Source organism: Eptatretus burgeri, chromosome 14 (assembly GCF_056783735.1).
Source record: "Eptatretus burgeri isolate ZD-2024b chromosome 14, Ebu_testis_v1, whole genome shotgun sequence".
Classification (NCBI taxonomy): domain Eukaryota; kingdom Metazoa; phylum Chordata; class Myxini; order Myxiniformes; family Myxinidae; genus Eptatretus; species Eptatretus burgeri.
In genome coordinates, this window is record NC_140974.1 from 62,062,241 (window position 1) to 62,088,510 (window position 26,270).

The 26,270-nt window shown below is 48.3% G+C and overlaps 1 protein-coding gene across 5 annotated transcripts in view; it reads left to right on the forward strand.

Annotated features, from left to right (window-relative positions):
- The window catches only part of LOC147013374 (multivesicular body subunit 12B-like), a 50,554-nt gene that overhangs the window by 11,133 nt on the left and 13,151 nt on the right, over positions 1-26,270 (forward strand). For all 5 annotated transcript variants that reach the window (XM_085855145.1, XM_085855146.1, XM_085855144.1 and 2 more), the window contains 6 exons: positions 17,190-17,299; positions 17,454-17,561; positions 20,347-20,443; positions 23,467-23,596; positions 23,839-23,982; positions 24,107-24,219. In XM_085855145.1, coding sequence (XP_085711271.1) covers positions 17,195-17,299; positions 17,454-17,561; positions 20,347-20,443; positions 23,467-23,596; positions 23,839-23,982; positions 24,107-24,219 — 697 coding nt within the window. In that variant the 5' untranslated portion in view covers positions 17,190-17,194. The remainder of the gene's footprint in view (positions 1-17,189; positions 17,300-17,453; positions 17,562-20,346; positions 20,444-23,466; positions 23,597-23,838; positions 23,983-24,106; positions 24,220-26,270) is intronic.

The window sequence follows — 26,270 nt, forward strand, 5'->3', positions numbered from 1 at the left end:
TTGTCCCCCCTCTCCCCCAGCACCACAGAGCCTTTTCTCCTTCTCATCCGGTCCCCTCCCCTAGCTATTCTGCAATCCCCCACACTCTTTCAACAACCCTCCTTACCTCTCCTCCCACCCCCTGTACCCAAAGCCTCCTCCCTCCCTCTTCATTAACAGTGTGGACCTCAAATATCCGGGCCTTCGCTCAAACCTTTCAGATCTTTCCATACAGGTTGCCACTGACAAACCAGACATAATCTGCCTAACAGAAAATTTCCTCCCCCAAGACATGTCTGACTCCCAAGTATCTCTCCCTGGTTACTCCCTGCTCCGGTATGATAGACCTGACCCTCGTCCTGGTGGAGGAGTTGCTCTCTTCATCAAAGACTCTATTCCCCTCTTCCTGTCCAGGCTGGAGTTCCTCAAGGTAGCGTTCTGGGTCCTGTTCTTTTTCTGGTTTTCATCAATGATCTCTCCGACTCTCTGGAAAATCCTCTATATCTCTTTGCAGATGACTCCACCCTCTGCCATACCATCGGTCATCCTTCAGTCCGGCAAGCAGCAGTTTCTTCGCTCACTGCAGATCTGGGTAAAATCACAAACTGGTCCAACACGTGAAACATGTCTTTCAATCCGGACAAATCTCACACTCTCACTATGTCTCTCCAAAAGGACCGTTTAGAAAAACTCCCCATCCACTTTCTCAACAATCCTCTGGAAGAAGTCCTTTCTTTCAAGCTTCTGGGTCTCACTATCTGCCATGGCCTTTCCTGGGAAAGCCACATTTCAAACCTCACCTCCAAAGCCAGTCACCGACTGGGAATCCTTCGTCATGCAAAGTCCTTCCTCGGCCCACCTGAGCTCCTGACCACTTACAAAGCTTTCGTCCGCAGCCTGATGGAGTACTGCTCTCCCCTCTGGGCTGGTGCTCCTGCCTCCCACCTTTCTCGGCTTCACGCTGTGGAAACCAAGGCATTTCGGATCATTGGCTTCTCCCGCAATGAGGCTGAGTCTTTGGGCCTCTCACTATCTCACCGCAGGCTGGTCGGTGGTCTTTCTGTCTTCTACCGTCTCCTCTCCAGCATCGCCCCCCCCCTGCTCTCTCTCTGCGATTTGTCCCCACCACATTTCCGCAGGGCGCTCAAGGTCCGCGAACAACCCCCTTCTGGTAAAACTACCAAAATCACGAATCACTGCTCACCTTCACTCTTTCATTCCTCTTTTTTCCTGCCTTTGGAATAAACTCCCTCATTTTATTCAATCCCATTCCTTTCTCCAGGCCTTCAAAACAGCTGTTCACCACCACCTCTTATCATCCCCCATCCAAATCCTCGATCTTTTCTACCCCCGATAATCCACCCAAGCCCATCTCCTATAAATTCCCTGCTTTCCTTCCTGAAAGTCCCTGTAATGTCCTTCTTGTATTCCCCATGTTCCCGCCCCATCCCTCTCCCTTCCACAGATCTCCTAATGTCTCTGTTCCCCACTGTTTTGTCCTTCCCACTCCCGCCCCTCTTCTCTCATGCCCCCCCCCCACCCCTTGCTGTGCGTTGTGTGTTAGCTCTCACACGAACCTCGACAAGGTATACAAAAAAATAATAATAATAAAAAATACTTTTGGAGGTATACACATAATGCTGATTTCAGGTGTGTTTAAATGAATGCCAACTTGCTGATGATTCCGCACTCCTTATCAACACTTATCCTTATCAGGCAATGAGAGAAAGTCATGCGTGAATCTCATTTGGTAAATGGAGCCTTTGGTCTGACTGTCAGAATTCCTAAAATTAATCTAATGGTAGCTGCAACAGAAGGCCTTCAAAGATGCCAAAGCCCGTTGGTTCTGCCGAAGCAGTTTCTTGGCCAGGATCATGCTGGATAGTTTTCCACCGCCCTAACGAGTAGTTATGGCAGGAATTTGGAATTTGTTCATGATGCAGATTATATCTTGCCAACTCTTCATTAAGGACACCATGGGATCTTTAATGTCCACCAACAAATGCTGGCAGATGGGACACCTGTTTAATGTCTTTCTGAGGGACACATTGATGAAACACCCAGCCTGTGAAACACTGAGATGACAGTATATAGCTTGTCTGAGATTCAAATCCAGGCTAGATAGCTTCGAGGCGAGTATCCTGTCAGCATATATACATATATACAGTATACACATATTTACATGTTTTCCAGTGTGTATATATATATATATATATATATATATATATATATATATATATATATATATATATATATATGCAATGGGCAGGTCCTTTTGGGCCTGCATGGGGAGTGAGATGCCCCCACCCTCCACGCGTCTCGGATAGATGGAGCTCGTTAGCCTTATCAGGCAGTTCATCTGGGAGAAGGAAAACTCTCATTTCAAACCTATGACCTGAGGACCTTGCTGTCACCGTCCCAGCTTGCTCGGCCATGGCAGATTAACCCGGATTCAAAGGGTGGGGCCAGTACTGCGCAGACTGAACTCCACCTTAAAACTACATTGCGCAGGCTCAAAGGAAACGTCCATGTCCGAGCCCCCCCCCCCTTCCCCTTCCCCTTCAAAGTCCTGTAGTGATGGGAAAGGGGCGAAAATGGCAGGTGGATGATGACACTAGAAGCCGTAGTCCCAATCCTGCATGCAGGCAGTTCAGGATATTGGTCGCCTGATGTTGACCTGGAGACGACGTTATTACTCGGTACACCCTGAACGACCAAGCAGCCCTTTTCAGGGACAGCACTGCTTGCTTCACATGGAGAGGGGCCTAGAAAAGGTGGCCTAACCAAAGCTCGTCTCCTTTTGACCCCAGTTGGCTAGCCGTGGTCAACGGGCATCTACTAAACGCGGTCGAGCAACTTCAAAGTCAAAAAGGTACACACCCACCTCTAAGGGTGCAAAAGGACTGAAAATAGCATGCTGGAACATCAGGACCATGCTTGACGCAGATGATAGCCACCATCCGGTACGCGGTTCTGCTCCAATTGTACATGAGCTGTCGCGACTCGATATCGACATCGCAGCTCTTAGCGAAGTCCGCTTCCCAGAGGTAGGCAGCCTCCTTGAACACGGCGCCGGATACACCCTCTATTGGTCAGGCAAACCAGCCACAGAGAGACACCTTTCAGACGTTGCCTTCATGGTCAGAAACTCCATTGCTTCCAAGCTTGAAAACCTGCCAACGGGTCATTCTGACCACATCATCTCCATGCGCCTCCCTCTCAGAAACCAACAGTACGTCACACTGGTCAGTGTGTACTCTCCGACTCTCCAAGCAGAGCCTGCAGAAAAGGACAAGTTTTACTCTGACCTCCGTAGCCTCCTTCAAAGCACCCCTGCAGATGAAAAAGTCATAATCCATGGTGACTTCAATGCCAGGGTGGGCAAAGATTCTGTAGCTTGGAAAGGAGTATTTGGGAAGCAGGGTGTTGGTAACTGCAACGACAACGGGCGCTTGCTGTTGGAGTTCTGTGCAGAGCAGCAACTCACCATCACAAACACCATCTTCCAGCAAAAAGACAGCCTGAAAACAACATGGATGCATCGCCGGTCCAAACATTGGAACCTCCTCGACTATGTCGTAGTGCGCCAGCGAGACTTCAAGGATGTCTTGCACACCAGAGTGATGCCCAGCGCAGAATGTCACACTGATCATCGCCTTGTGTGCTGCAAACTCTGACTTCACTCTAAACCCAAACCAAAGAAAGGAGGCCCCCCCAAGAAGGAAGCTCCAGGTCGGCAGACTTCAGTCAGCTGAAGTGAAAGCTGACTTCCAGGCAAGCCAGGAGTCGAGGCTTGTTGATTCAAGCTGCCCCACAGACCCCTCCCCTGAAACACTTTGGGAACACCTGAAGGTTGCCATTCTGCAGATTCTGAAGAAGTCCTCGGGTTTGTTACAAAGAAGAACAAAGACTGGTTTGATGTAAACAACCAAGAGATCCAGGAATTGCTGGTGATGAAGAGATCAGCTCACCAGGCCCACGTAGTTCAGCCGTCTTATCCTGAGAAGAAAGTTGCCTTCCGCCTTGTATGCAGTAACCTCCAGCCCAAGCTTCGAGAGATCCAGAACGAGTGGTGGACCAACCTCACAGAAAGAACTCAACTTTGCACGGACACTGGTGACTACAGAGGGTTCTACGAAGCCTGAAAGGCAGTGTACGGCCCTACACACCAAGTCCTGTGTCTCCTGCTCAGCACAGACGGATTGGCGCTTCTCACTGATAAGGCATCCATCCTGAGCCGCTGGTCAGAACACTTTCAAGCTCTCTTCAGTGCTAACCGCACTGTTCAAGATGCAGCAATTCTCTGCATCTCCCAACAGCCAGTGAAAACGGAACTGGATGAGCAACACACTATCGACGAGATCACCAAACTAATTGAACAGCTGAAGAGTGGCAAGGCAGTGGGAGTTGATGACATTCCACCGGAGATTTGGAAGCACGGGGGCCTAATGCTACATACCAAACTCCATGAGCTCTTCATCTGCTGTTGGGAGCAGGGCAAGCTGCCACAGGATCTCCGTGATGCAGTCATCATCACCCTGTACAAAAACAAAGGGGAGAAGTTGGACTGCTCCAACTATCGGGGAATCACGTTGCTGTCTATCGCAGGTAAGATCCTTGCCAGACTCCTGCTCAACAGACTGATACCAGCTATTGCTGAAGATTATCTCCCAGAGAGCCAGTGTGGTTTCAGAGCCAACAGGAGCATTACAGGCCCACACAAAGACCATGGAGCAACTGATCCGAGAGCTTTTGTTCGCCGATGATGCTGCCCTTGTTGCTCACACTGAGACAGCCCTGCAGCGTTTAACATCCTGCTTTGCAGAGGCTGCACAGCTCTTCGGACTTGAAGTCAGCCTGAAGAAGACAGAAGTCTTGCACCAACCCTCACTTCAGGAAGAGTACCACCCTCCTCACACCTCCATTGGCCAGTCGGAGCTGAAGACAGTCCACCAGTTCTGCTCCCTGGGGTGCACCATATCTTCAGATACCAAGATTGACAAGGAAATCGACAATAGGCTGGCGAAAGCAAGCAGTGCATTTGGAAGACTCTACAAGCGAGTGTGGAACAATCGGCATCTGAAGAAGGGCACAAATATCAGTGTGTACCATGCAGCCGTACTGACCACACTCCTGTACAGTGCCGAGTCATGGGTTACCTACCGTCGCCACCTACAACTCCTCAAGCATTTCCACCAGCGCTGTCTTCGCTCAATCCTCAACATTCATTGGAGTGACTTCGTCACCAACATTGAAGTCCTTGAACGAGTGGAGGTCAATAGCATAGAGGCCATGTTGCTGAAGACTCAGCTACGCTGGGCAGGGCACGTTTCCAGAATGTAGGATCACCGCCTGCCCACGATCGTGCTGTATGGAGAGCTGTCCTCTGGCCACGGTGACGTAGGTGCTCCAAAGAAACGCTACAAAGACTCCCTGAAGAAGTCTCTCAGCATCTGCCAAATTGATCACCGCCAGTGCTCAACCCTCTGGCAGTGAGCAGAAGCGGACTATATATATATATTGTTGTGGTTACCAAATTCGCAAACCACCATTCAGGTCCCTTAGGTGAGGTATCTCGGTAAGTATATGTGTAGTTAGGCCCAAACCCGTTGTCTAGTGGGAATACATGTCATTTATGCGTGCTGCGACTCTTCAGGATAGCCGTTTTTCTTTTACTATCTTTAATTTGGACCAACCGCCATTGTTACCACCACCGACCACCACATCAACCACCCACCGCCACGACCTTCACGTCACACCTCGCAACCGTCGCATCGCCACCGTTCTTGCGCCGCATGTGGGTACCGGTGTTGGACTCGTGCAGGGCGCGCGCCGAACAGCGTGTACAAAATCACGGATTTTGTGCTTCAAAAACGGATCAAAAACGACACACGCCCACTTTTTGCCGTCCAATCGGTGAGCGAGGGGCGAATTGGCCCCGCCCCCAGGGCGTTGGAGGGCGATCGATATATGCAAATTTATGGATCAAAAAGCATTCACGCCCACTTTTTCTCGGGCCAATGGGGAGCGAGGTGAAAGGTCGAAGGGAGGGGGTCAAAGATGAGAGGGCGAAGCCACGGGGCTGATATAAGCGGCCGTGTTCGTCAGTCCAGTAGAGTAGGAGAGTCGAGAGGGAACAGAGAGTCAAGACTTCGTGGGTGGTGGAGTTGGCAAGAAGGAGCTGGTCGTCGTGTGCATTGGAGTCGGAGCGGAGGGGACGGAGCTGTGGAGAGGCGGCGAGGGCAGACGAGGGGGTGCTCGCGTCGTGCAGGGAGCTGCACCCTAGGGAGGCCGACAGCGCGACCTGGCCGAGGTGGAGACGCTCGTCGCGGGACAATAAAAATCCTCTATACCCCGAGCATCAGCAACCCCCTCCTGTTTCCCCCCGCGCTGAGATAGTGCGACCAAGGGGGGCCCCTTTCCCACCCCCTACCAGACACTGCCCGCGAGGCCCGCGGAGTTGAGGCACCATCGCCGCTCCGCGTCTCATCACCAGACGGGTAGGCCCGACCCGGTCTCGGCCTCAGGCCCGCCTCATCCTTGAGGGTATTCTTTCCGTGGTTTTGGGTATGTGTTGTCGGCGCCGTCTGTGAAGTAAAATTGTATGTGTTGCCGTGTGCTCGCGTAATCGGTAGTAGATCTGCATTGTCGCCTTTGCTTTTTGTGTAAATTGAATTGTGTTTTTCTTTTCTGTGTGCTTTTGGTGGAATTGAATATGTGTGCTTCCCGTGTGCCGCGAATAAATGTGCTTTGTGTTGATCTGTTTCCCGCTTCGCTTCGTCATTTCTTTCTTTGAATCCTCATCTTGCTTCACGTAAAGGGTTGGTAGTGGGCTGAATACGCCCGATAATTAATCGAACCGTCGAGGTCGACGAATAACACCGCTCGGTTATCCCGATAGTACGGAACGGGTCGCTTAAGTGGCCCGTGTCCGAAGTCGACCTGCGGCGAGGTGCGATCGCCCGGTCTACCCTCCGTGTGGGTACTAAGGTAGGTCGAATTTGGCGAGCAACCCTATCCCACGCGGGGGCTGATTGGCTCGATCGCGGTGAGACCGAAAGGTCCACCCGTGACTGGTTCCCGGCGTTAGTCCGAGAGGGTCATGACTGGATTGTCCGTCCGGTGGGCGACGTGCCGCGATTCGAGTTACGTGGCCGTCAGCACGCCGGCGGGCGCGAATCAGCAACACTGGTGTCAGGTCGTGCGATACAAATTCATCGCCCTCCTCGCGGCACTGGTATCGGAGAACAGGAAAACGGGCTCTCCTGTCTCCGGCTAAATTCACGGGAATCGGTCCAGGGGTGAGAGAAGCGACCCCCGATTCCCTCCAAATTACGAGCGATTCAAATTAACCCTTTAAGAGAAGCAAGATGGCGTCTCAAGGCGAGCGGGAGCTGGGGGTATTAGAAATGGATGTAGAATGTGTAGGATCCATGGTCCAGGATGGAATCCCCGAGCAGGAAATGTTGATTGTGCAGGAACACGGACTCGCCCAACTGAACCCAGAGCCCGAAATAGGTGCGGCAGCAGCCGCGGTGTATGACACCTCCCCCCCCCTCTCCACCAAAACCCTTCCCCAACCCTGGCCGAAACGGCTCAGCTGAGTGCATCCGACATGGCCCAGTTATGCGCCATGCTGGCGGCAATGACAGAAAAGATGGATACAAATACAAATGAAATGAAAAACGAAATGAAAGACATGAACAAGCAAATGAATGAAGTGAAAACGACGATAGATGCGAATACACAGCAAATGAAAAAAGAAATGAAAGAACTACGGGGTGAGACGCAGAACATGGGCCGATGCCTGCAGGCGGGCATGAAGGCCGTGACCAAGGAGCTGGGAATGGCGACTCCACGTGTGGGAGCAAACGAGCTGGAAGGGGGTGCAACGGCTGACAGGCCCGCGGTGGAGGCGGGTAAGGAAAAAGTAATTCGGGAGACAAGAGACGAGGTGAAAGTAATTGCGAGGGAGAGAAAAGAACAATTAATACGGAGAGCAAGGATGAGGTACGCGGAGATCGTGAAAGAGCAAGGAGTGAAAAACAGGGAAGGACGGGAGCGACTTAAAGAGAAAGCAAGGTTGACCTACATAAAGATAAGGGAAAGACGCCAGAAATAAGCGGAGACGAAGAGACAGGAGGGGACAACAGAAACTTATAAATGTATAGAGACACGGGAGACAGAAAAAATGGATGGCCTCCTCCAGGAACGAGGGGAGGGAGTCTGCCCCCTTGAGGCGAGTCACGACCAGGTGAGTTCGGTCGTGCTTTGCGAGGTTGAGGGGATGAGTGCTGCGAACGGGTGCACGGAGAGCTTGGGGGGTATAGAGGCCCCGGAGACCCTTGTGGGGACACGAATCCCCAGTGTAGTTGTCCCTGTGTGTGTGGTGCAAGGTGTGAGTGCGTCCCCGTGTGTGGAAGCGACCCCGTGTGTGAGTGGTGTGGTGGCGATGGAGCCAGAGTACGTGCTTCCCAGCACGCCGTGCGTGGGTGAGGCACCGTGTGTGAGTGAGGCCGTGTGTGTGAGTGAAACGGCCTGTATGAGTGAGGAACCGCGGGTGAGTGCCCCCGCGTGTGTGGGTGAGGCACCGTGTGTGGATGAGGCACCGCGGTTGAGTGCCCCCGCGTGTATGAGTGAGGAACGGTGTGTGGATGAGGCACAGCGGTTGAGTGCCCCCGCGTGTGTGAGTAGTATGGTTTGTGTGAGTAGTGAGGCACGCGTGAGTGAACGGCCGTATGCAAGGGAGACCGTGTGTGTGAGAGAGCGGTATGTGAGGGAGATGTCGGTTGGCATGCGGGAGCACGCAGCCGCGTCTCCCGGTGTGAATGTGATGGAGTGGACTGTGTGCGTCGTAACACGCAGGTATGCGTGTGTGGAATGGAGACGGAGACGGCGACAGAGGAGAGAAAGCCGAGTAGCGGCTGTAGTTGTTTCGGGGACCGTGCCGGGTTCACCCAGCAGTGAGCACGCGGTTCGTGCTGTGCAACGCACGAGACCGCCACGTGCTCGCTTGCGAGAGTGACGTCCCGGTCCGGAAACGCCAGCGGTGGATTTGCCGATCCCGCGGACGGACAAAGTTTAGGCAGGTAAACGGATTTGGACCGGACGGGTTCTCCACGCGATCGTGTGTGTTAAGCTCCAACGGGCAAAGCACATGTGTTCGCGTGGGGAACCCCTCGAGACGTGGGGGCTTGTGTTTTTTTTATGCGCACGGTGACGTCATGGCTGCACGTGGGGTTGGAATCCGGCAGGAGGGGTATCCCGGCCGGATGGTACTGTCCAAGGAGGGACGAGGTACACGTGCAGCTGCATGACGTTACGGGCAGGTGCAAAGTGCGCGAGTTGCCGCGCTGGCGCTGCGCATGTAAAGAAAAAAAAAAAGAACAAGCCTCACTTTCGGGTGCAAAGGATTCCTGGGCAAGGGGTGGAAGACCCCCTTGCCTGGGCACAGGATGGAAACTAGTTAGGGGGAAGGGTTAGCTTAGCTAGACCGACTTCATGGGGCAGGGGTAAGTCCTCATGGAGTCCGTGGAATGGATTAGTTAGAGGGATTGTAGCGAGATTTAGGTTGGGAAATAAAATGAATTTTTGAGTTAGGAGACAGTGACAGACTTTGGATGTGTAGAGGGGACGTAGTTTAGCTACGTAGTGTTAAAAGGAACGTGCTGTAGTTTAAGGGACGACGTGGGAGCACGAGTTAGTTAGGGGATGCAGATAGAAGGATGGCAGAGTTCAGTGGTGTGTGTGTTGAAGAGTTGTTGGTGAGTGGATTGGAAGCATGTGCTTGGTGAGTGAGTGAGGCCAGCGGGTCTGTGTGTATGGAGTGAATGGGGAATGCATGGTGCGATGAGTGATTGGGGGGAGGAGTGACTCCCGCCCAAGGGACCCCCGGGGTCAGTGTAGAGTGAGTTAGCTGGGTTAGTCAAATTAACAAAAATGGAGGTCGTTTTGTTGTTGGTGGGAGTGTAGGCTCGATACCCATTTGGAGGGGTGCAGGAGCCCTGTTGACAGGCTTGGGAGCGTGGCTGCGAAAGGTGAGTATCGCTGAGTGGGTACCCCGGGCACCAGGCTAGTCGGCCACGGTAGGCCATGGGCCCATGGGGGGCCGGGATAGAGTAGTGGGCACGGGTGCGCCTGCTTGGTGCGGGGGCCCGGGGCGCCATTAGCCGCGTGGGCAGTGTTGTGGGCAAGGGTGACCCTCGGAAAGGGGCCCGGGAAGCCAGCCTGCCACGTGTGCGTTTCAGGGGAGGTGCCATGGGGGGCACTCCCCGGTGTTAGGGAGCTGGTAGGCTCGGAGGCAGTGTAGTGCCCGGGGGTGCCATAGCGGGAGAATCGGCAGAGGGTCGTGCCTGCCAAAGGGAGCCACGTGTCCCAGCCAGGAGACCGTGTGAGGGCACGGAGAGAAAATTGGGGGGCGAGGCCCGAAATTGTGAGGACACCAACACAGGCGACGGGAATCTGGGTTGTTTGAACCAATAGTTTAAGCGAGAGGCGCTTGTTGAAAGCCCCGGGGTAGTTTAACAGTTAAATGGTTGGGGTAGATTAGGAGATGTACCCCTCCGCACCATCCATCCCCTCGCTCTCGTTGTGGGCCGCTGGACCCACTTTGGTTATAGATCGCCGAACTCTGGGGAGGCCATTCTGAGGCTTCGTTGGGCCTCGGCACAGGACGTTAGCTCTCCCTTGTTCCCCTCCGGGAAGGGAACGTAGGGGTTGGGAGTAGGCTAGGTGACAGGATAGGTTAGCCGAACAAAGACGATAAAGGGGGTTAGGGGACGATTTATAGTGGGGAAGTAAAAATAAAAACAACAAAAAAATAAGTTGGGGCTAAATTGGGGTTTGACAAATTAAGGGAGTGGGTATGTACAGTGACAGGCAAAGGCGATAGGTTGGGAGGGAGACAGGTAGGTAGGTCCGAGCCCGCCTTCCGAGTGGCCAGCACCACCGCACTCCCTCCACCAACCTCCACTGAACGGCAAAGGCTGGCCAGCTTCATCTGCTGGCTGTGTTACTGCAAGGCCTGTGCCGGCCCACTTCATCTGCCGGCTGGCTGTTTTTACTGCAAGGCCTGTGCCGGCCCACTTCATCTGCCGGCTGGCTGTTTTTCTTCAAGGCCTGTGCCGGCCCACTTCGTCTGCAGCTGCTGTGCTGCAAGGCCTGTGCCATCGGCTGGCCGTGTTTTGCTGCGAGGCCTGTGCCGGCCAGTTCATCTGCCGGCTGTGTTTGCCTGCAGCGGCCTTCTTCTGCGGGCTGTGTTTGCCTGCTGCCTTTGCCATGCCATGCCCACTGCCCAGGTTCACCAGCCCCGTTGAATTTTTGCTTTGCCCCCCCCCCCCCCCCGGTTCATTGCCATGTGCGCCAGGATCGTAAAAGCAACAGTTTGCAAGCTGCAAGAACTGCCCTGTTGGCAGCTACAACACGGGCCTGCAGTGGCGGCCCGTGCACCGTGTTTGTGTTCATGCATCCATTTGTAGTGTTCATTGCGTGTGCCACTTGAGCTGGCACGGAGACTGCGTTTGTGCAGCCCATGCACCGTTGTGGTTCACTGCGTTCAGTTCAAAAGGGAAGGCCTTGGACTGCGTGTGAGCAGCCAGCCACGTTCCCTGTCACCTGCATTGTTTGAGCCAGAGACTGCATGCGGGCAGCCTGGCTCCCTGCTAACTGCTTTCTTTTTGCAGAGTTCAATGATCCTGGGCCATGGTTTAGTGTAAAATTTGTAAGTTAAGGTTAAGATGTACTGTAAATATGAGTGCGCCCCCGGCATGTCTGTCTAGCGCCGGCAATTTTATTTAAGTCGTCCGTGTGAGTGAGTTTGTTTAGGTAGTTACGCAGCCCTCAGGTTATTTATTTTGGGGACACGAATACCATGAATGTCGCACTCAGGGATCCGTAGGTAAAATGTACTAGGGGAAAACTACACATGATGGCACACGAAAATTTGAAGACTCGGGACGAGTCTGTAAAAAGGGGAGGGGGTAGTGTTGTGGTTACCAAATTCGCAAACCACCATTCAGGTCCCTTAGGTGAGGTATCTCGGTAAGTATATGTGTAGTTAGGCCCAAACCCGTTGTCTAGTGGGAATACATGTCATTTATGCGTGCTGCGACTCTTCAGGATAGCCGTTTTTCTTTTACTATCTTTAATTTAGACCAACCGCCATTGTTACCACCACCGACCACCACATCAACCACCCACCGCCACGACCTTCACGTCACACCTCGCAACCGTCGCATCGCCACCGTTCTTGCGCCGCTTGTGGGTACCGGTGTTGGACTCGTGCAGGGCGCGCGCCGAACAGCGTGTACAAAATCACGGATTTTGTGCTTCAAAAACGGATCAAAAACGACACACGCCCACTTTTTGCCGTCCAATCGGTGAGCGAGGGGCGAATTGGCCCCGCCCCCAGGGCGTTGGAGGGCGATCGATATATGCAAATTTATGGATCAAAAAGCATTCACGCCCACTTTTTCTCGGGCCAATGGGGAGCGAGGTGAAAGGTCGAAGGGAGGGGGTCAAAGATGAGAGGGCGAAGCCACGGGGCTGATATAAGCGGCCGTGTTCGTCAGTCCAGTAGAGTAGGAGAGTCGAGAGGGAACAGAGTCAAGACTTCGTGGGTGGTGGAGTTGGCAAGAAGGAGCTGGTCGTCGTGTGCGTTGGAGTCGGAGCGGAGGGGACGGAGCTGTGGAGAGGCGGCGAGGGCAGACGAGGGGTGCTCGCGTCGTGCTGGGAGCTGCACCCTAGGGAGGCCGACAGCGCGACCTGGCCGAGGTGGAGACGCTCGTCGCGGGACAATAAAAATCCTCTATACCCCGAGCATCAGCAACCCCCTCCTGTTTCCCCCCGCGCTGAGATAGTGCGACCAAGGGGGGCCCCTTTCCCACCCCCTACCAGACACTGCCCGCGAGGCCCGCGGAGTTGAGGCACCATCGCCGCTCCGCGTCTCATCACCAGACGGGTAGGCCCGACCCGGTCTCGGCCTCAGGCCCGCCTCATTCTTGAGGGTATTCTTTCCTTGGTTTTGGGTATGTGTTGTCGGCGCCGTCTGTGAAGTAAAATTGTATAAGTGTTGCCGTGTGCTCGCGTAATCGGTAGTAGATCTGCATTGTCGCCTTTGCTTTTTGTGTAAATTGAATTGTGTTTTTCTTTTCTGTGTGCTTTTGGTGGAATTGAATATGTGTGCTTCCCGTGTGCCGCGAATAAATGTGCTTTGTGTTGAACTGTTTCCCGCTTCGCTTCGTCATTTCTTTCTTTGAATCCTCATCTTGCTTCACGTAAAGGGTTGGTAGTGGGCTGAATACGCCCGATAATTAATCGAACCGTCGAGGTCGACGAATAACACCGCTCGGTTATCCCGATAGTACGGAACGGGTCGCCTAAGTGGCCCGTGTCCGAAGTCGACCTGCGGCGAGGTGCGATCGCCCGGTCTACCCTCCGTGTGGGTACTTAGGTAGGTCGAATTTGGCGAGCAACCCTATCCCACGCGGGGGCTGATTGGCTCGATCGCGGTGAGACCGAAAGGTCCACCCGTGACTGGTTCCCGGCGTTAGTCCGAGAGGGTCACGACTGGATTGTCCGTCCGGTGGGCGACGTGCCGCGATTCGAGTTACGTGGCCGTCAGCACGCCGGCGGGCGCGAATCAGCAACAATATATATATATATATATATATATATATATATATATATATATATATATATATATATATATATATATATATATATATATATATATATATCTTCTTCTTCTTCTCCTTTCGGCTGCTCCCATTAGGGGTCGCCACAGCGGATCATCCGATCCGCATAGTGATTTGGCACATGTTTTACGCCGGATGCCCTTCCAGACGCAACCCTGGTCGCCTCTTACGACACAGGGATATGGTACACCTATTTTAACCGGGGTATACACCGGCCCAGTATACTGGTACTCATTTCGCCGACCTAGGAAGGATGACAGGCTGAGTCAACCCCCTGGTGTATTAATTCAGTGGCCCAACGGGGCTTGAACTCAGGACCTTTTGGATCCCAAGCCGCTGCCCTAACCACTGCGCCAACACACCAGGCTAATATATATATATATATATATATATATATATATATATATATATATATATATATATATATATATATGTATATATATATATATATGTATATATATATGTATATATGTATATATATATGTATATATATATATATATGTATATATATATATATATATACATATATATATACATATATACATATATATATACATATATATATATATATATATATATATATATATATATATATATATATATATATATATATCTGAAGAGATCAAACTAAATACTGTTATAGTTTAAGGAGGTTACCTGTCAGAAATACCTGCAAAAAACATGTGCAAATTAAAGTTCACTGGTTGTAAAAGTATTCAGTCCCTTTGGTCAGTACTTGGTGGAAGCACCTTTTGTAGCAATGACTGCTATGAGTGTTTTTGGGTACGTCTCCACCGGCTTTGCACAGTGAGATGGTGAAATCTTTGCCCATTCTTCATGTGAAAATTTCTCTCGTTCTGCCAAGTTTGATGGGGATCGTCGATGGACTGCAATCTTCATGTCTCACCAGAAATGTTCAATTGGGTTCAAGTCAGGACTTTGACTGGGCCACTCAAAAACATTTGTTTTCTTCTTTTTCAGCCACTCCAGTGTGGCTTTAGCTTTGAGCTTCGAATCATTGTCTTGCTGAAATGTGACTCTCCGACCCAGTTTCAGATTCATGGCCGACTCGAGCAGGTTTTTATCAAGGATTCTCCATTGTCCCGTCAATCTTGGCAAGCTTGCCAGTCTCTGCTGATTGAAACACATCCCCATAACATGATACTGCCACCACCATTCTTGACAGTGGGGATGGTGTTGTGAGGGTGATATGCAGTGTTCGACTTGCGCCAGACATTACGCTTTGGATTTAAACATATAAGTTCAATTTTCGTCTCGTCTGACCACAAAACCTTTCTCCACACACCTGCAGTATTATTAAGATACTTTTTTGTAAATTCTATGACATTTTAGATGCATATTTTTCAGTTATGGCTTCTTTCTTGCCACCTGTCCATGGAGGACAGCTTTGTGAAGGCAACAGGATATTGTTGATCGGCCGGATCTGCAAGTTTCACTTCATGTTTTGTCACCTACTGATAGACCGGATTTGAATGTTGTCCACCAATTTTTGTTTGAGTTTGCCCATAACCTTTTGAGATATCGTGTTGTATATCATTTTTAATCACTCCATGGTGAAGAATTACTTTAAAAATTATTGGATTCCGGATCTTTACCAAAATCAAATCAATTCTTCCTTGTCACACACCCAGCCTGTCCACCAAATTTCGTCTGAACCCGTCCACAACCTTTTTAGACATCGTGCTCAGACAAACATAGACAAGGGTGAAAACGTATCCTCTGTCCACCTTTGTTTATGGAGTTAAAAATGTAACATTGGGTTCGATTGTGCATTTAATATACTGTACTTTTGTATAATTCAGCATATCTCTTCTTTTTTAATATCTCAGAGCAAATGCATGTATGTATATGTATATATGTATATATATATATATATATATATATATATATATGTATATGTATATGTATATATATATATGTATATGTATATATATATATATATATATATATATGTATATGTATATATATATATATGTATATGTATATATATATATATATATATATATATATATATATATATATATATATATATATATATATGGCTTATCTTGTGTAGGCCATCTCGGTTGCTTTATGCAGCTTTTTCGGCTCGAAGAGCATGAGATATATGTGTTTGTGTGTGTTTATACATAACCGGGCGTAGTGGCGTGCGCCTGTAATCCAGCTACTCGGAGGCTTGGGTTGGAGGATCGCTTGAGGACCGGTGCTCTGCGCTGGGCCGTGCTATGAGAGGGTGTAGGGCAGCCCGGAATCATGGTGAAACCCAATCCTTATCCCTGTGTCGTAAGAGGTGACCAGGGTTGCGTCAGGAAGAGCATCCGGTGTAAAAAAAAAAACCTGTGCCAAATCAGTATGCGGATCATAACGGATGATCCGCTGTGGTGACCCCTAACGGGAGCAGCCAGAAGAAAAAGAAGAAGAAGAAAATATATCTACATAATCACATAAACTTCAAAATTGATCACTTGGTGTTTTACATCACAATTTTTCAGTGCTGTCCAGCAAGGCCAAATATGGGTGTTCAAGAAGAAAGTATCAATTTGTGGAAATATCAACACTTTAAATTGATCACTGAAGGTGGGTCAAGATTGGCACACTCGCCCTGCAGGCTCTGGGCTGGAGTTCCAAAACTAGTATATACAATATTCTCAGTTGTGAAGATGTTTTTATCGATTAGGGGGTGGTTCATACTCAGAGGTTTGCTGTGTGAATGTGGTCACCTTTACGTAAAGTTTGTGAACTGCTAACTTATAGCAAGGGAGGTTATGCTGTCTGTAAGCTAAGGGTAGAGGTTTTGAAAGTGAGGTTTTATTGATGGATCGACTGACTGTTAAAGACACGGCTGAGGACTTTGTCCTTTGACCCTAGGCTCTGTACCCACTGTTTGGATAGTTTCTCGGCAGAAAGGGTCGAAACTTCAGGACAAAGCGCAGAGCTTAATCCAGTCTGGGAAAATAAAATCAGTTGATCAGTTACAAATTGCTCAAGTTCTTACTTTAGACTGACAACTATTTGGAAGTTTGCTTTTAAAAATACAAAAAAATTTGCATGTTCCTGCTGGCTTACGTTTCTGCTGTCCACCAAAGACTCTGCGAGCCAATAGAGTCGCTCGGCCTGAGCTCAAGTTTGAAATTTCGCCAAGATAAATGCAAAACAAGGTTTCTTTCATCTGTCGAGATTCAATTTTGAACGTCTGTGCATTAATGTTCCTCGGCTTTGAACAAAAGTGAGTGATCCACAGTACAAGCTGTGTTTGTAACTAGCAGCGGTGTGGCGCCAGATTGCAAGATCTAATTTCTGTGCGCGTGGCGCAAGATCTTTTGAGAAAAGATAAACTTGGAAATTATTTTCCACATGATGTCGATTTCTGCATTGGCTTCGAAATCTTATGAAATAACTCGCAGTGGCCTGCACCTGATTGCCATTTGTCATTTCGCCCCTCCTTCCATATTCGATTCCTGCCTGCGTACGAACCTGCGTTTGCGCATTCCGAAGCTACCATGCCGGAGGTGAACCACTTTTGGCAGGCTTCCCCCACCCAGGAACCAATTACTGCTCTGGGTATCGTGGCTTCACGTGCGGCTACCCCAGATGGTTACACTCTGGTACGTTCGTGCACAACCAGACTCTTGTTGCCCGTTCTGCTGATTATTTTGCTCTGTGTGAGAGTTGTTTAATGTTTGTTTGAAGGTTAATGCTTCCTTCTCTTTTTATTGTTCTCACCAACCCAAATCATCTCTTCTCTTCTCTTCACATCAGCTGATGTGCACACCTGATGGTGCCGATGCTGATCTGTGGAAGGGTGGCTTGTTCAAAGGAAAAAGTACCCGTTACCTGTGCTTCACACGCAACTACACCAACCACACCGTGAGTGGCACGTGTACGCGGCCTCCCACCTTGTGTTGTAACCAAAACAATGATTACCTGCAACCCATCCTCCCAGTGTGATGCTTTAACAGAAGATCATTGATGTCAAAACTGATCATAACATTAAGCATTTTAAATGTAATTCCTGTGTGCGTGGCGCAAGGTCTTTTGAGAAAAGATAAACTTGAAAATTATTTTCCACATTATGTCGATTTCTGTATTGGCTTCAAAACCTTATGAAATAAGGATTTTTATTTATTTATTTTATTTTTGCTATTGGCATTATTATTAAACGTCTCTTCTTCTACTGGGAGGAGGGGAGATTTTTTTTTCTCTTGTCCCATCACACACCATCCCTTCATTTCTGAGCCTTCTTCTTCTTCTTCTTCTCTCGGCTGCTCCCGTTAGGGGTCGCCACAGCGGATCATCCGTATGATCTGCATAGTGATTTGGCACATGTTTTACGCCGGATGCCCTTCCTGACGCAACCCTGGTCACCTCTTACGACACAGGGATATGGTACACCTATTTTAACCAGGGTATACACTGGCCCAGTACACTGGTACTCATTTCGCCGACCTCGGAAGGATGACAGGCTGAATCAACCCCCTGGTGTATTAATTCAGTGGCCCAACGGGGCTTGAACTCAGGACCTTTTGGATCCTAAGCCGCTGCCCTAACACTGCGCCAACACCAGGCCCTTCATTTCTGAGCCTAATGCTTCAAATTTGGCATGGCGGTGTCTCGGTCCAATATACCCAGACCCCAAATAAACATTGCGGTACCTTGGTCCAATATACCCAGACCACGAGTAGACATGGAATACAAATAGACGTGGTGGTACCTCAGTACAATCCACCCAAATGCCATATAGGCATGGCAGCACCTTAGTCCAATACACCCAGACCCCAAATAAGCATGGCGGTACCTCGGTCCAACATACCAGACCCCAAATGGGCATGGGGGTACCTCAGTCTAATACAAATAGAGATAGTGCTACCTCAGTACAATAAAAACCTCGATGCCAAATAGGCATGACAGTACTTTAGTCCAATACACTCAGACCCCAAATAGACATGGAGACATAGTCCAATGTATCCAGACAACAAATAGGCATGACGGTACCTGGGTTAAATACACCTAGATGCCAAATAGGCATGGTGGTACCTCGGTCCAATACACCCAGACCCCAAATACGCATGGCAGTGCCGTTGTTCAATATACACAAACCCCTTTTTCAACATTTAGGCCCATCCATACCTATTGTATGGGGTCAAAGGTGAAACACAAAAATTCCTTCTATTTGAGTCAATAGAGCTGAGATTTGGCACTAAGGTACTTTCTAAGAGCCCTGATTGGGATGCCTCGAAAAAATATTCAGGTCATTGTCTTGATTATATTATATGGGTAAAAGTTCAAAGTCTGTTTCAAAATTAAGATATTTGGCTTGTTCTATTTCAACCAGACCAGACAATACCTGGCACAACACATACTCTGCCATACACACAAAGTAGGCAGTTATCGGTCCGATGTCTTATTTTCAATGTCCAACTTGCTAATGAAGTTACGGTTTCTGGCTTGCCGAGTCTTTTTGTATTTAAACCAATCCAGAAGAAGACTTGGCACAAAAATACCTTGACATAGACCCTTAACACTAAAGTAGGGAAACATTGGTCTGTTGTCTTCCTTATGATGTTACAGGGGTCAAAGTGGATGGAGGAGAGTGGAGGTGACATTGCATTAGCTCAGCTTTTGAGTTTTCTTTTCATTCCTACAGTACTTTCATTCCTATTGCTATACTTACCACTCACACCTGAAATTTCCTTGGGGGGGTTTCTCGCTGGGCCCTTCCTCTATTCACCACATCTTCAAACTGAGTCATCATATAAATTTGAAAATTCAACAATCGCATGTATGTTATTAAAAATAATAATAATAATTGTGAATGAATGGACATCATTAAATAATGTAGATGTTTTTGCAAAAACAGTGTTGATACCTCATCGGAGACATTCCACACTTCGAGCATTTGCACAATGAGTTGCTCAACTAATCCGCGTTCTTCCAACCTTTGACCTTTTCGTCCACGCGTAGCCGCCAAGATTCCGAAAGACTTTGTAGCGTCAGCGTTTGTTGGCTTATATTTATTTTCATTGTTCAATCTTTCATCCTCCATCTTATTCTCAGAGCACTCGATTCAAAAACCTGAAGCTGAAGACTCGCGAGGAACCAATCAGCAAATGTGACCCTTTAGATTTGAGAACATCACTGCACTTTGCCTTCTCACGAGCCTGCTCGCTATCCGCTTGAGGAATCTTAGTTGGGATGTTAATGAGCTGACATGACTATTATTATAACATCGAGATGCAGATATTTGAATGTACCCAAAAGATGGCATTTCAAGTTCGATTTGTTTTTGTTTTTTTAAAAGTGATGTTGGTTAACCATCGTGAGTCGTTGTTCAACAGTGATTAAGCATTGTTGGTTTAACTTTGTACGTGCGTGTAAGCGATACGCCACACTTAGTCATCCCGTAGTGTGACTCCAACTGCATTTGTTTTCTTGGACGATGCCTTCAGGCAAACAGGTGTTTCATGCCTTGCTTCCAGGCTTTAGTGTTATCACTTCTGGGAATTCCTTAGCTCGGAAACTTGTGAGAAATGAGTCATTTTTCCTGTTTGTGGTGTTTCTTTTTTTCTTTTTTGAGGAGTAATACGATGGAATATCACATTTCTGAACGGACACTTTATTATTTTTTCCCCCTTTTCTCCTCCGTTTCATCTAGGGTGTGTCCACGGAAGTCATATCTGACATCAGACTCGTGGATGAGAAGGATACTGTTCCCATCGACTACATCGCGCTTCTGGAAACGCTAGACACGAGTGAGCAAGGCACTCGGCCTCGCATTTCGCTCTCGCTCTCGCTGCGAGTTTCACGTTTCACACAACACCACACACTCACCCTCTGCGTACAGCACTCGCAGGTCAAGGGGGGGGGAAAGGAACCCATCTTTTCGCTTCACGGAAGAGCCTGGCAAACGGATGAAAAGCTTGTCTTTGATGCTGGAAATAAGTCATACATATAATTACCGGAGACCTCAATGTATCACAAGGCATTGGCGGGGGGGGGGGGGAGAGTGGAGTGAATAGATTTGGGAAATGAAGTGGAAGAGAGAGGATAAGAGACGAGGTAGGAGGAGAACTATGAATGGAGGGGGTTGTATAACTTCCGCCATTTTTTGCTCACCCTACATGAACATGATCTCCCAGAGTGCATAGTTTTCGGAAACTACTTGCTGCACCCTTGTATCATCAAATTAATTTGTCCCTTCATTAATATTGCTTGGCGCAGGTAGCTGAGAGACGTCCATTGCGCATGCAATGAGGCACTCAGACATTCCGCTTGTGAAAACTCAATCCCAGATTGACGGGCCGTCGCGATAAACTTATAGCTCGGAAACGCGACCAAGGACATTCATCTGACGATCAGTTTGGAGCTCGTTTTAAATTTGATGGCGGGAGCATCATTTTACCTTGTGAACCCAAGTTGCCGTTTGTACGTGCACTTATTGTCTAGCGCCATTGCCTTCGTCGCGCTTACGTTTCTGGGGTAAGGGGACGGGGTGTAAAGGTATTCAATTGGGCCTATTTCAATGAGTTTAACCCTGTGAGTGAAGGGCTGGAATTATTTTTATTAAATTTTTTATTCAATTGGTCAAATTAATTTGTGCAGAGAAGGTATTAATTTGCTTTCGCAAAGACTTTCTTCTCTGTTTCCAACTGTAATGGTAAAACAATGATGAGCTTGTACATTGTTTACTCGTGTCCTTGTGATTCATGCAAGTTACACCGATGATCTCCCTACGTCCTTGTCCTGCATGTGATTTGTGTACAAGTTTCTCCATCGACCTTGGAGTCTGCTATTGCTACTACTCAAACGACTTCAACAGCCCCGATTATTCCTGCCTTCTTGGAAAGAGAGCGAGTCGGCAGGAGATAGTTTCCGACCTGTTGTTCACAGGAACCGATTGGCTCGACCAAAGGTGATAGAAATTTGTAATTTGTTCAGGACGCTGGCGATAACTTGCCTACACTTCCAAAAAGACAATTTGGGAAATTTTAACAATCACCAACTGATGCTGGCAGACGCGACACTTGACAACGTCCATCCAAGGAACGGCGTACTTTGTGATGCAACACCCTGCCTGTGAAACACCAAAAGGGTCGTTTATCGTCGGGTCAGGAATCGAACTCGGACGAGACTACACAGTTCAAAAGTAAGCATGTTCCCTCTGCACCACCCTGTCGGACGGACTCCATGAGCGTCGGACTCTGGAGAACTGTTTACAAGACGAAAAAAGGCATTGGAAATTCTCCTGGTCACTAAGAAGATAAATGTTCATCTTCCTTTGTATTCAATTACATTACAAGTCAATGTCTGGTTATCACTACACCATGTTCCTGTTGTGTTGACTTTATCCAGCAAAAGTTTATTAGGTAAACAATGAATAAAAATGTATATATTTATAGTTGCATGACTCACAGCCTAAGTAAGTTTGCAGAAGCATTGCCAGTTATCTTTCAAACATGCTCCAAATGCAATTTTATTAATTTATTTGTCCCTCCTCACACCCTCGTTCCCCTCCCAAACGTGTGGTGAATTGTTTATCATTCACAACTAAAACGGCACTCGGTAGAGCGCATACCTCCGCCACGCTGAACAGTTTACGTTTTGTATCCCACCCAGAGGCCGGATCTGGATCGGGACTTAAACCAAAATCGAATCGGCTTCTTCTTGTCACCGACCCAACTCTTCAACCTAGTTTTGTCATAACTCATCCACAACTTTTTGAGATATCCTGCTCAGACAAACAAACAAACAGAGAGGTGAAAACATAACCTCCATCTACTTTCGGTGGTGGAGGTAACTACACTGTAGGCGGGTACTGTTGTGTAAAATGATTTCACTGCATCTGTGCAGTTATTATGATGCATCCACACAATGGCACCACAATCCCACTGATGGTCTTGCCACCGTTTTGTGCTGCCACCCTTTTGTCTTGCCACCCTTTTGTCCTGCCACCCTTTTCTTGCCATCGTTTTGTCCTGCCACCGTTTTTGTCTTGCCACCGTTTTTGTCTTGCCACCCTTTTGTCTTGCCACCCTTTTGTCTTGCCAACGTTTTATCTTGCCACCCTTTGTTTTTCCAATGCTTTGTTTTGCCACCCTTTGTCTTGCCACATTCATTTTGAACCTCATGAGGAAAGGAGAGAGGTTTTGATGAAAGTGCTTCAAATTTTATCTGGACTTTTACTTCTACTCCGACGGGACAAGTGAGTCCGAGTTTTCGTGTACCTTTAGTGTGGAATAATTTGGGAGGTGCACTGTACAGGAGCAATGCAAGACATTATTCTTAATGGCATCATTTGGTCCAAACTTGTCATCCTCCCTCCACCACCCACCAAGGAGTTCCCAAATATGGATGGTCTTGACAGGCAATCATAACCACACGTTGTGGCCAATCCTCTGTAAATATCCACATGTTTAATAATTTTTTTTTTGGTCATAAATTTCATGATTATTCACTGTTCCACCCTCTTTATTACATCACTAGCTGTCATTTTGATTTTCAAAGCAGGGCACACATCATTAAGGGCCTTGGATACCATGACTAAACATCCTGAAAAATGATGAATCTCCACACATTTCTCAGCCTTTTACATAATACGACAGTCCATGTCGAACGTTAACTGCCCTCGTGTTAGGAATGTGAATAACGTTGAACCTGGCATGCAAGTAGCAGTATGGCCAATGTTAATGTTTCTCTTTCTCTCACTCGTTCTCTCTCTCTCTCTCTCTCTCTTTCTCTCACTCGTTCTTTTATCTCTATCTCTCTCTCTCTGCAGAAGAACCTGCCTTGCAGAAGAAATGGTTGTGCATACAGACCATCTCACGGCAGCAGACAGAAGCAGCTGTTGCAGACATCATGGTATCTGCAAAGACCAGACAGGCTCCATCCTCGTACAACTTTGTTGGGTGGGTATCAATAAGGGCCCAGGTATTATCTGTGCAAACATGCTTGTATTGTTTGTTCCAGTCGTTTGGTTAGTTTTTTTTTGTAAAATTTGAGAAAGATGTCACTTTAAATGTCGATGGTTGTGCTTCATTTGAGTTTGTTACCACGTTGTGATGTGTATGTGCCGGCCCGACATGTTTGCATGCTCGAGCATACAAATTGCCATCGGCACTCACACTTGCGGTACTTTGTGTGGAAGCAGTACCCTGAATGGCATCGGCATTTGGTATAAAATGGGAACTGTACCCAAGCCACGATCTCTACCTCCAACTCCACACCGAAGTCCGGCGGCATCCGCAATGCGTCGCCCACCCTCCCTGCTCCAGGAGTTGCTGCCGAAGCATGGGTACATCGAGGAGTTTTCATTTGAGTAGTACTGAGTATTTCTTGAATTGCTCCTGATTGGCTGATTGGCTCTCTAATTCCATTGTTTCTTCGCATCTTCTAAACTGTAACCTCATCACACACAGGGTCTTGCGCTCCAGTTGGCCTGACAGTCCACCAGCTGCGTGGGACCACAAGGGTGCTGCTGCAAGTCAGGCTCAGCTCAACGAGCAGGCGACAAACATTTACAGCATATCTGGTGACCTCATCTTTCTTTCAAACCAAATATGTTTTTTGTTTGAACATCTCAAGCACCTTTTGGTTAAATAATCTGTATATTTTATAAAAACGTTTTTTAGTTTTTGTTTGTTTATTGGAAAGCCCAATTGAATGTTCCTTGCTCAGTGTATACTGTACTACTTAATATATCATTAATATACACGAACTTCACAACAGAGAAAGAAAAAGCGCAACCAACTGGGTTTTGTCAAGATAAATGCTCGGTGCAAAGTTTCAGCCTCATAAGGTCCGTTTAAACTACAATTTACATCCAAATAGGACAAAGATGGTGGTGGGAATGGAGGATTTATACTTGTCCTACTTGTATGTTCAAGCTGCCCACTCAGCTCACCCAGAGGAGTCTGCTCAATTGCTTGACCGGGAGTGCTGAAGCAAAGCGTCATCACATTCTGAAGTTTCGATGCACGTTGCTAAGCAGCTTGTTTTTTTTTTTCACGTTAACAAAATGACGTATCACACAGGGTTGAGAGATGCGGTCCCATGTGGAAAGATGCTTGGGTCTTGGAGCGTGGTTCGATCTGCAAATTCCGTGGAATGCGAGATTCTCTCTCCTCCGGGAGCATGGTCTGCTTCGTAATCTCGATGGGTTTACTTAGCAGGTCACACTCCCGGATCGGTACCCTCGCCCGAGCAGACTACAGGTCTTCGGGGTCTTTCAAGTCGAGAAGTAAAGATGCTGATTAAAATATGAGCAGAGGAAAAATTACAATGCGAGTTAAGATAATTTTGACAGAACTGTCGTGGCAGATCTGGGAGAGGATGGGGCTATAGGGGGGTCTGGGCCTCCTTTTTCAGGGGAAAAATAATTTGGGGAGAGGAAAGGAGGCCTTCGTGGCACTTGTGCAGCTAGAAAGTGAACGCTTTATAGTTTCGTACATTCGTACTTTTTTATGCCATTGAAGTCTGAGTATCACCAAAGGAATCTTACCTGGTGGGTTTTTTTTTTTTTTTACTTTCTTGACATTGCCACTCCTTTGCTTTCTGGGGAGATTAACAACACCGTCTCCATGTCACGTCGCACAAAATCTGAAGCACGGGTTCCTGTTCAGCCGTTCCAGATGCATTTATCAAACTGCCAGAGTGGTTCCAGAATTCCAGTAATTCCACACTTTCGTGTGCCAGAAAAGCATACCAAAGTCCTAAAATCTCCTCTTCTTCTTCTTCTTCTTTCGGCTGCTCCCGTTAGGGGTCGCCACAGCGGATCATCCGTATGATCCGCATAGTGATTTGGCACGTTTTACGCCGGATGCCCTTCCTGACGCAACCCTGGTCGCCTCTTACGACACAGGGATATGGTACACCTATTTTAACCGGCGTATACACCGGCCCAGTATACTGGTACTCACTTCGCCGACCTCGGAAGGATGACAGGCTGAGTCAACCCCCTGGTTTATTAATTCAGTGGCCCAACGGGGCTTGAACTCAGGACCTTTTGGATCCCAAGCCGCTGCCCTAACCACTGCGCCAACACCAGGATTACCAAAGTCCTAAAATATACTTGCAATTTCTGTTTTTATTTTTTTTATTGTGAAGTTTATTTGAGACTAAATGATCGTTCGGTTTGATTCGATGGCAACTTCAACCAGAAATCGATTTGCACTGTGCTATGTGTAGAAAGAGCAGTTACATTAACACGTGACAACTTAATGGAGATGCCTGGTGTTGGCTTAATGGTTAGGGTGGTGGGCTTTGGATCCGAGGGTCCTGAGTTCAAATCCCACTCAGCTGTTGAATTAATACCAGGTGGGGTTAACTCGACCTGTCATCCTTCCGAGGTCGGCAAAAATGAGTGCCAGCAAGCTGGTATACTATCGGAGTGGCGACCCATCCAGGATTGTGTCCAATAGCCAAGGAGACTGCTTAAGCAGCACCAATGCTCTGCATAGAGTATGGTCCCAATCTCCTCCTCCTGGTTGTTGGCTTAATAGTTAGGGTGGTGGGTTTTGGGATCCGAAGGTTCTGAGTCAAATCCCGCTCGACCGTTGAATTAATACCAGTTGGGGCTGACTC